This window comes from Bubalus kerabau, chromosome 9, assembly GCF_029407905.1.
Source record: "Bubalus kerabau isolate K-KA32 ecotype Philippines breed swamp buffalo chromosome 9, PCC_UOA_SB_1v2, whole genome shotgun sequence".
Lineage (NCBI taxonomy): Eukaryota > Metazoa > Chordata > Mammalia > Artiodactyla > Bovidae > Bubalus > Bubalus kerabau.
Window position 1 is genome coordinate 97331791 of NC_073632.1, and position 11486 is coordinate 97343276.

Genomic DNA, 11486 nt, shown 5'->3' on the forward strand with positions numbered 1-11486 from the left:
CCTTTCAGCTGAGCCTGAAAAGTACGAAGGCCCCAAACCTGACCTGAAATGTAGCAGCAGATTAAGTCCTACCTGCAAATGTTACCTGTCAATCACTTAGTAAATCCCTTTTACTCACTCTGTGCATCTCACCTAGGGTGTCACGTGTCTTCTGAGAGTTTCCAGTATAAGACTGGATGTGGAGTCGGCACATTGGGGTTATTCTCAACTCTGCTCTGTCCCGTTGAGTTCACTCCACAAGTTAATACAGTTTTTTGGCACTTTGGTTTCTTTGTGTGAAATGGAGCGATAATGCTGCCTTCCTGGAGCTGTCATCAGCGTTAACAGGATAGTTGGCACTGGCGAAGGGCCTGTCAGAGAAGAGATGGCTGGTATGACTGTCACGGCCCCAAAGCAAGCAGAGCCTTTCTAGGAAATCTTGATGACAAACCCTGAAAACTGGCTCACACACAGGAGGTGACATGAGTTTCCTAGACACGTGCTCTCAGACGTATATATTCATGAGGAGTTTTGCATAGTTGCCTGGACCAAATAGATCCTCAACTTCTCAGTGGTTGGGCGTGGAGGGTCGGGGCTTCAGAGGGGCACTGTTTCAGTATCACCCCTGGACCTTATCCTCTTTGAGTTTCTCTCTCTCTTTCTCTGCACATTCAGGAGTGTACACATTTCTGTCCAGCACTCTGAGGTCTCTGGAAGAGAAGGACCACATCCACCGCGTCCTGGACAAGATCACAGACACCTTGATCCATCTGATGGCCAAAGCAGGCCTGACTCTGCAGCAGCAGCACCGGCGTCTGGCCCAACTCCTCCTCATCCTCTCTCACTTCAGGCACATGAGGTGAGGCCTCCTTGGGTTTCTCTCACAGCAAAGATGTAAGGGAACCCAGCCCCCAACCCTGTGTGGCAGCAGGCCCAGGAAGGGCTGACGCCTGCATACAGATAACACACTTGGGGCAGTTCTGGGCCCACGAAGAGCGTGAACACCATGGGAGGATGGAGGACGGAGGCCCCGAATCTGTCTGGGGGTGTGGGCAGGCGTCAGAGAAGGCTTCACAGAGGAAGCGCTAACTCACGCTCAGCTTGGAGCCCATGCAGCATCTTACGTGGGTTCACAGTGTGTGGCATGCAGGTCAGGGAAAGGGGGAATCTTCTTTGGTTGTTCACTTTGTCCCTGCCAGTCATGGGCAGTCTGTGAGCACACTCGTCCTCAGAAGGCACTGGGCACATCTGTTACAGCTCCCGTGTCACACTCTTCTTACTTATGGGTGTAAATTCTAAATGAGACACTCTGGGTCCAAACCCCTCATGGACGGTCAACCTCGACTCTTCTAGCCCTCTCAAACCATTCTTGTCGCCCCCTTTGCCATGATCCAAGTCCGAGTCCCCATCATTTCCTCCTAGATGTCTGTCCCAGCTGCCTAACCTATCTCTCCAGATTTAATTTCAGATCCATTAACAGCCTTTCTGATCTACTCTCCACGGTAGAGCCAGTGTGATCATTCTGATACCAAATCTGATTGCACTGTTTTCCTACTTAAAGCCTTGGAATGGCTTCCCATTGCTTTTAGATGAAAATATAAATCCATTTATTTTGCTTCCATTACTTCTTATCCTCTGCTGCTGCTGCTACTATTCTTTAGTTGTTAAGTCGTCTCCGACTCTTTGCAACTCCAGGGACTGTAGCCCACCAGCCTCCTCTGTCCATGAAATTTCCCAGGCAAGAATACTGGAGTGGGTTGCCATTTCCTTCTCCAATGCATGAAAGTGAAAGTGAAGTCGCTCAGTCGTGTCCGACTCTTAGTGACCCCATGGACTGCAGCCTACCAGGCTCCTCCGTCCATGGGATTTCCCAGGCAAGAGTACTGGACTGGGGTGCCATTGCCTTTTCCAGGGGATCTTCCTGGCCCAGGGATGAAACCTAAGACTCCTTCTTGGCAGGCAGATTCTTTACCACTGAGCCACCTGGGAAGCCCCTCTTATGCTGTAGCCTTACTTGTAGGACTTCCTGGGAGTCTAGGCTCTGGCGCTGATCAGCTGTTCTCTGACTCAGCGGGGAGGTGCTGCAGGCTGCGGGTTGACTGCACAGCTGTTTTACTTCCTCTGGACTCACACACCTGAAGGTCAGGTGATGGAAGCTGGGCACAGCTGGAGGCTCTGCACCAAGCTGCAGGCCTGAAGGTCAGCTGGGTGACTAACCCGAGTGCCTTTTGTCCTCCTTGTACCAACAGGAGAGCTGGGACACGTTCTTCTCATACTGATGGCAGAGGCACCAGAGGGCGAGTCAGTTTGGTGAAGCACATTTTAATCTTTTAGTTCAGTCCATGTCCACGAACATCCCATTGGGCGAGCAAGTCATAGAATAACACCCAAAGTCAAGGATCTTGAACACAGGGCACAGAGAGTGAATCTTCCTGGACAGTAAGCTAGCCTGTCGTAGCTTAGATACGATTCCTTGCAGGAAGCATCTCCTGACCCTTAACACGTAGATGGGATTTACAGCCTGTTCTTCCAGATTGTTATTGCCCATTTTATTATCTTTCAGTACCATTAGACTACAAATGTAAACTCTGTGAGACAGTTCTCACAACCTGTTTTGCTTACTCTGTGGACCCAGTACCCCGAAGCATGGGGCTTGGCACGGAGTGACTATTCAATAAATATTTTCTATAGGAGATAAGGAAGGTTGATAGCGGAGGAAATAGAGGCTTTCTGCACCACAAGGCGAAAATGGCCTTGTTTCTATTCTAAATGCCTGGCCAGGGACTTACTGGGTACTGTTCCCATGAACAGAACTTATCCCTCAGGGAACAGATGAAGAAAGTATTAGATTCTTTACTCCAGAAAGACCACAACAAAGTGATGGTACACCTGCATGATGAAGTCCCTATGACCTTGGGCTTACTTCAGGCCTCCAGGAATGAAAAAGAGATTCTGTTTCTCAGTGGCTCTGAGGGAAGGGCCAAGGTGTCTGGAAAGAGATTTATTTTTTAAGGGGTCTTCAAACCTTGAAAAACTGTGAGTCAGGTGGCGAGAAGTTCATCCCATCAGAGTTCCAGGTGGCTCCTTTTCTGGAGCTAACTCCACAAGTCGTTCGCTTCTTGAGAAAATAAATGTATCTTTCTTTCGTTGTAACCCACTCAGTGCCATGTATGAACTCTTAGATGCGGTATATGAGCATAACTTCATTACTGAGTGAAGGAGTTGTCACTCATGAAGGAAAAGACAAATTACCTGAGGTTTTCTCCGTGAATTTGAAATTCAAAAATGATGGCTCTCACTTGTCAAAGTGACTGCAGTCTGTGTTCCCAGGAGTCCCCGAGAATCCGGCCAGGTTAAGTAGATTACTGCATTTGGAGTATACATTTTCAGTCCTTTCCTGTCCATTTCTTTTGATGAATATTACACAGAGGGAAAAGGGGGATGGATCAGAATAACATAAGCCTCTACCAAATTTCCTGGCTCAGAGAGTAGCCTTCCCCTTGAAGAAAATATATTAGCTTTACTCTGAGCTAGGAATTCGATGGAGAAACTGTATATCACAGATGAAGGATTTTTTTTGTTGGTGGTGGTGGTTGGAATTGCTGAATTTTCAGATCCATTAACTGCTTCTCAGCATTAGGAAGCCTCATTAGTTAATACCAAAGTGTATTTGCACTGAATATACAAGCCTTGCTAGTTTTACTGGCAAAAGGTGGAAAAGGGCAATGGCAGTGGGAGTTTCTGTTTGAATTGTGTGAAGGGCTGAAGAGAATTTGCTGTTCTGTTGCAAGCTTTGAACTGGCTTGCAGACTCCCTCTCTCTCTCTCTCTCTCACACACACACACACACACCAACACCGACAATATTGTGGTGCCTCATTACAGCCAATCTAAATTACAGAACTCTGTTGTGTTAAGCTTGGCCCCGACCATATGCTGTCATGCAGAGCATTTAACACCAGATTTCATCTCACGGTAAATGTGATTCATCGGGTTGCAAGAAAAAGACGGTGTCAGATCCAGGGGCATTTAACTTTAACAGCATTTTAAATTAAAACAAACAAACCAGAAAAAAAAAAAACAACCACAGAATCCCACTTAAAAATGTAATTTTGGTGGCTGTTATACGGCCTGAATTGCTCTGAAGCCTGATTGTTTTCATGGCACGTCTCCAACAAGGGTTGACTTTCCCCTGACTGAAAATGCAAGTAATTTTTAGGAGGCTCTTGGTCTGCCTACTTACGATACATGATTCTTTTAAAAGAAATTTCAAGCTAGATAATAGTGTTTGGGTTTTTTTTCTCCTGCTGGTGGTGTGGTGGAGGAGACAGGCAGAAGTGTGGCTGGTGGAGCAAGACAGTAGGGGAGAGTGGTCAAAGGAGAAATGCCATTTGCCTGCATTTGCCTGTCTATCCCGTATTTTCTGAGGATTTACCATGTTCTTGCCACTGTGCTAGGCCTAACAGGGTGGACAAATTGCTACCCCTCGTGGAACTTGCACCGTGTGTGTTAGGTCTGTGTGTGTCTGTGCTTGTGTGTATGTGCTTGTGCTTAGGGAGCAAGAATAAAAATACAGGGACTTCCCTGGTGGTCCAGTGGTTAAGAATCTGCCTTGCAGCGCAGGGGACCAGGGTTCGAATCCTGGTCGGGGAACTAAGATCCCTCATGCCGCGAAGCTACTGAGCCCGTGTGCCACAACTAGAGAGTCTGCACACCAGAACCAAAGATCCCGCATGCCGCAACTAAGACCCAAGGCAGACAAGTAAAGGTGTTTTAAAAAGAATAAAAATACATGTGTACATAAATACATACATAGAAGGGTTTCAGGTTGATATGCGCGCTGGCAGGTAAACGGAGTGAGGTTGAAAGAGGATGGCTAAAGCCGCAGGGCCTTGAGCCCCCTGCCCTTGGGGTCTTGGCAGGTCTCTCAGAATGGGTGACATCCGGAGATCTGGGAGAAGTGCCTCCAGGCAGGGCGGGGAAGAACCAGTGCAGGTACCCTAAGTCTAGGCATAAAGAACTTGGTGCCTTTAAGGGGCAGCATGAAAACTCCGCTGGCTCAAGGTATGGGTTAGGGAGGAGGGACAAAGTCTGAGAGGTGGGTGGAAGGCATGTCAGTCCGGCCTTGCACAGCACAGCCAGAAATTGAGATTTTATTCTGAGTTAAATGAGAAGCAGCTGGACAGTTGTGAGCAAGGGAACTTCTTGAACTGTTTTGCGTATTTGAGAAGTTCCTTCCTGGACCTTCTTGGCAGTCTTAGTGTTTAAGACTCCATGGTTCCAATGCAGGGGGCCTGGGTTTAATCTCTGGTCAGGGTACTAAGATCCCACATGCCAAGCGATGTACCCCCACCCCGCCCCCATTAAAAAAACCTTTTTCCTGCTTGGTGGCTGGCAACCCACTCCAGTATTCTTGCCTGAGAAATCCCATGGACAGAGGAGCCTGGCAAGCTACAGTCCATGGGGTTGCAGAGTCACACCACTTAGCGACTAAATGACAACAACAAACACAACTTCTCTTTTTAGATGTAGCGGTGATAGAGGAGAGAAAGTCACCTGTGTAGTGAACCCTAAACTGGCTCTTGAAGCAGGAAGAAAGGTTGGCATAGTGTCCTGGGGCTTTTCTTAGTTGCCCTTCCTCAGCGTTTCAGCCGTCCTGGGTCTGAGTCTGGTCTGAGCGGTCCTGTCTGTGTCTCCCCTCCTGCAGCAACAAAGGCATGGAGCATCTATACAGCATGAAGTGCAAGAACGTGGTGCCTCTCTACGACCTGCTGCTGGAGATGCTGGATGCCCACCGCCTGCACGCCCCAGCCAACTTCGGGAGCGCACCCCCGGAGGACGTGAATCAGAGCCAGCTGGCCCCCACTGGCTGCACTTCATCACATTCCTTGCAAACATATTACATCACTGGGGAGGCAGAGAATTTCCCCAGCACAGTCTGAGAGTTCCCCCGCTCCCTGCCAAGGTTCTGAGAATCCCTGTTGCACTTTACCCACATCATGCATCACTCTAGCCGAATTCTGCCCCTGCACACACTCTTGGCATGCACCCACCACGGGCTTTCTGATGTGGATGGCCATTCATTCGCTCACTCAGTTCTACGTGGCACGCCTTGTTTTGGGAACAGCCAAAGGGATTCCAGGGCTCATTTCTTTGTAACCGTTCTCTCTCTCTCTCTGCCTTTGCTACCTTACTCAGCACGAGGATTCACCTAGCGCTTCATTACTGAGCTCGGTCTCCCAGCTGGGTTCAGATGACTGTGCACTTTAGCTATTTGTGACCCAGGCCTGGAGAATGGACATTTCACCTCCGTGAATGTGAAGCACTTTTTAATGGATCTGAGCATCAGCCACAGGAAAGAACTGAAAGTGGCTCCTTTAATGGCTGACTTGGAGAAAGCGAGGCCCAGGGTTCATTATAATGTCCTCTTGTATTCCTATAGGTCCATATCATTTTATTAAAGCTTTTGCTCTGTTGTATGGCTGTAGCAGAATATTCAGTGATTGTCCACCCACTTCCCCTATAGGAATACAAGATGCACACAGGGAAGGAAGGCCCCTAATTGTCAAGACTTTGTCAGCTTAGTACACTGCACCTTCAAATTTGCTAAATGCTTTACCATTTAGAGCACTAAATATATATAGGTCATGGGTTCCAATTAATTCATGCTTCCCATGGATCCATGGAAAGCAGCAAAGTTGATCCCAGTTAAATAACCTCCACATCCACCAGTTTAGATAGATACTTGTCTTTTGTTTTCATTTTCATTTTATAAAAGAAAGCCTCACCTCCCCCTGCTTCCCCCCCACCCCCCTACCCCCCTCCAACCCCAGGACTTGCAGTAAATGGGCTTCAGGACCTGTTCTAGTGTGATCTCACTCCTACCAGCAGAGGGCGCTCTACATGGCTCTTCCTGGTGTGTCGCTTTCAAGGTGAATTCCTAGTGCCTAGGCTGCAAAAATCCTGCCTGGAAAATCCCATGGACTGAGGAGCCTGGTAGGCCACAGTCCATGGGGTCGCAAAGAGTCAGACACGACTGAGCGACTTCACTTTCACTTTCAGGCTGCGACCAAGGGCAAAGGAGCAGGCACTCTGGTGACACTTTTAGCCCCGGGGCACTGGGTTTAATAGTAAACGTGCATGATTCTCGTAGGGGCTAGAGACCAAAGAGGTAAACAGGGCAGAAACTGGATAAAACTGTGAGGCTCAGGGTGGCCCTGCCACAGGCTGCAGCCACTTAGGAGTGCTACAGGCTGACCCCACAGTGTAGTACGGGGCTGCCCTGGGGTCCATGGAGGGCTGTCCTCCTCCTCCTCCCTTCTATGCTCCCAGTGACCCTGGTTGGAGGCAAGTGCTCCTTGGGGGAGGAGGGCCAGGATTGGAGCTTTCTGAACTCAGGCTGCCTGGGGCCTGGTCAGACCACACCTGCCCTTGGTTGTATGCAGCTCATGCAAAAATCAGGGTATAGCCTCAAGGGGTGGTGGGGGGAAACAAAACTTCTCCAGATTCTATTTCATTGAACTTCCTAAGCCAAGAGAGAAAGACTAGAATTGGGCCATAGGAATCCATTGGACCTATAGGCTAAACAAGAAAAGCTCACTCCAATCACAGGGCAGGCTTCCCTGGGTCTTTGCTTCTCTAAAGCAATTATGAATTAGTTCCCCTTCTCAGCTATAAAGAAAGTTTGGTTTCCTCTGGTGACCACATCGTCTGTAACTCGAACCCTGTTGATAGGCAATGTGTTAGTCAACAAACCCAGCCAAGCTTCTAGGGCTTCTCTTGGGATGCCTGTTTCAAAAGTGGATTTCACTCATCTGATTACCCAGTAAGTGATCACCAAAGGGCCAGGAACCTGGGAAGGCCAAAAAAAAAAAAAGTTTTTTCACAAGTGCATCTAAATTTGGGGCCGATTTTATGCATCTGCAGTAAGAATGTTTAGAACATAATTCTTTTGTTGTTTTTGTTTAAGAAGCACCTTATATAGTATAATATATATTTTTTTGAAATTGCAATGCTTGTTTATCAGACAACTGAATGTAGTGATTCTGTTTTGGATTTAATTTGACTGGGTTAACATTCAAAGCCAACAAAAAATATGTTTACTTTTTTTGTATTACTACCTTGTCATGTAGTCATTGATGCCTAAGGCCTGGTGATTATTCATTTAAATGATGATCACATTTTCATATCAACTTTTATATCCACAGTAGATGAAATAGCACTAATCCAGATGCCTATTGTTGGATATTGAATGATAGACAATCATATGTAGCAGAGATTATGCCTGAAAAGGAAAATTATTCAGGGCAGCTAATTTTGCTTTACCAAAATATAAGTAGTAATATTTTTGGACAGTAGCTAATGGGTCAGTGGGTTCTTTTTAATGTTTATACTTAGATTTTCTTTTAAAAAAATAAAAACAAACAAAAAAATTCTAGGATTCTAGATGATGTAATACCAGCTAAATCCAAACAATAATCCAGCGGAGGGTTTTACATTATTCACATAAGATGTTTGTATTCATGTAAAGACACTATTACATTTGAAATGGGCAGAGAGCACCAGATGGTTGGTATGGTAGCCTGGGAGTTTCAAGTAATTTTAGAAATCTCTTGTTCTTATATGAAGTGCCACTAATGGAGAGCTAATACTTTGCAGCTGATGTTACTTGGAAGTAGGGAATATGCTGTGTTTTTCCCCCCTACTCTGATACAGTTTAAAGTTTGAAAGACATGGTCAGAGAGGGAGTGGATGGGTTGGAATAGAGTGGGGAAATGGGTTTGGGCATTTTAAGAATGAAAAATATCGTGATAAGAGTCCTGAAAGCATCTTGAGGCAGATCAGCACTGGCACTTGGGGCATGCACCGGGATTCAGTATTTCACTTGTGTCCTGTTAACCCGGAATAACTAGCTGTATATGACAGCTGATCCTGTAATGGCAGCTTGAGTTCTGGGGCAGAACTAGAGGCATGTGCAGTACAGTCCAAGAAATAGCTGGTGGTCTGTGTTTCTTTTAGCCATTGCCTAGCTCCAGGCTTGCAGTAATGATTCTGTAATGCTGTCACGCAACAATCAGAGAGGTTAGTTCATCCAAAGAGAAGACCCTAGGTAGGTTGCAAAACCCAGCCCTTGAGGAAGTATAGTCACTGATTCAATTTCCCTATTAACCTTGCAACTATGTTTAACCATGCCATAGCCCATGCCTTTTGAGGGCTGAACAAATAAGGGGCTAACTGATAATCCAACTTCTGATCCCATTACAATGTTCTTGCTTTAAAATCTTTATACGCTGAAATGGCTATTGGTTTAGGCCACTGGTTTAGACTATCCCTACATGAAACTAATCCCAAATCCCTTCCTAGTCACACTCCCCACCTCTGAGATGGACTGTGGGTACTGGGAGTCATCACTAGGACCATAGTTAACGTCTGATATTCACAGGCAGATTTGCTTCCGGAAACTAGTTATTAGAAACACATGTAGACTCATATGTAGCTTCTGAGATAACCGTGATTCTCTTGGGTTCAAGTCTTGGGATGACGACCCAGATGACACTGCACAGTTCCTGGGTGAACTCCCTGAAAACTTACTGTCAACTGGAGCAAATGACTTTAAGTGCCGTCCCACACATCCACCTTTTCATTAGTGTTATTTCTCTGTTTTTAACTGCAGTTCCTTTCCATTTGGATTAAAGTGAATGTGGCCTCCTTCTAAGTCACTGAAAATTATTTTCTAAGTAACTGCTGCCTCTATTATGGCACTTCAAGTTTGCACTGTCTTTCAGAGATTCAAGAAAAATTTCTATTCTTTTTTTTTTTTTGCATCCAAATGTGCCTGAACTTTTAAAATGTGTAAATGCTGCCATGTTTCAAACCCATCTTCAGTGTGTTTTTACAGAGCTGTGTACCCTGGAAACCACATACAGCCCCATGAACAGGTGCCTGAGGCACAGACCCCTTTGCATTCACAGAGAGGTCATTGGTCATAGAGACTTGAATTAATAAGTGACATTATGCCAGTTTATGTTCTCTCACGGTTTATAAACAGCGCTTTTTGTGCACTACGTATTCTTCAGTGTAGAGCTCTTGTTTTTACGGGGAAAAGCTCAAATGCCAAATTGTGTTTGATGGATTAATACGCCGATACATACTATTATTGATGTGATTCTGTTTTGTTGCAGCTTTGCTTTGTTTAATGAAACACACTTGTAAACCTCTTTTGCACCTTAAAAAAAAAAAAAAGAATCCAGTGGGATGCTCAAGCACCTTAAACAATTTTCTCTACCTATTTGATGTTCAAATAAAGAATTAAATGAAAGCCTTTTGTTTGTTTTTGTGTCAGCCCCCTTCTTGCTGGTGGTTTAGTGCTGGCTGCCCAAGATCAGAGTGGTGACATGCATCGTCAGAGTGCAGTGAATTCAGGTGATCAGTCTGATGCCAGGCTCCCCTCCAACCCCCACTGACCTCCCGCCCCAGGCACAGAAGGGAACGTGTGGTCCTTGGAGTCAGGCAGACCTGGCCGCACTTCTTGGCTCCGGCACATACAAGTTTTATGACCATTGGTCATGAATTTTCAGAGCCTCTGCTTCCTCATCAGCAAGGTGATAACAGTAACACCTAATTCACAGTTGTGCAGATTATATGAGACGCTCATGAAAATAGTAGTTCCTTTTTTTTTTTTTAACTATGTTGACACATGTACACCCATGGCTGATTCATGTCAATGTATGGCAAAACCCACTACAATATTGTAAAGTAATTAGCCTCCAATTAAAATAAATAAATTAATTGTTAAAACTGGTAGTTATTTTCTAAGGCCTAATCCCAACCCCTTCCATGTGGGGAAGTAAAAAGCTTCAGAGTAGTTATGAGGGGGTTCCCAGGTGGCGCTAGTGGTAAAGAACTTGCCTGCTACAGGTTGGATCCCTGGGTAGGGAAGATCCCCTGGAGAAGGCGATGGCAGCCCATTCCAGTATTTTTGCCTGGAGAATCCCATGGACAGAGGAGCCTGGTGGGCTACAATCCATGGGGCTACAGAGTTGGACGTGATTGAGCACTGCGTGAATGCATCTGAAACTTACATAATTGTTCAGAAGCCTCGCCCCCATCATGGACCCAAAGCAGAGAGGACTGGTTCACCCCAACCCCATCCCACCTCTGGTTTCCATTTCAGACTCTCTTCCCTTTGAAGAGCTACCTGCATGTCCTCTTTGCCCCATTGTTTCTGTGATTTAACTGGTGAACTGGGGAGATATGCACACGGGGTCTGCAGCTGGGTTAGTCCATTGGAAACCTCGCTCTACTATTTATGATGCCAACTTGGGCAAGGTAATTTCCCCGTGCCTCAGCTTCTTCATCTGTAAAGATGGACAATAGTACCACTTGCCTGGAAGTGTTGCTGAGAAGACTACATGGGTTAATTCACAGAGAACACTAAAGGATAGCAGCTGGCATTGCTTCTTTCCCCTTTCCCGAATCTTCCCCAACTGCATGTCTGCACTCACCTCT

General features: G+C 46.1%; 1 protein-coding gene across 3 annotated transcripts in view; it reads left to right on the forward strand.

The window, feature by feature from the left end:
- ESR1 (estrogen receptor 1) overlaps window positions 1–10320 on the forward strand; it is a 280990-nt gene extending 270670 nt beyond the window's left edge. For all 3 annotated transcript variants that reach the window (XM_055535993.1, XM_055535992.1, XM_055535990.1), the window contains 2 exons: window positions 655–838; window positions 5686–10320. In XM_055535993.1, coding sequence (XP_055391968.1) covers window positions 655–838; window positions 5686–5920 — 419 coding nt within the window. In that variant the 3' untranslated portion in view covers window positions 5921–10320. The remainder of the gene's footprint in view (window positions 1–654; window positions 839–5685) is intronic.
- Window positions 10321–11486: the final 1166 nt, after the last annotated feature.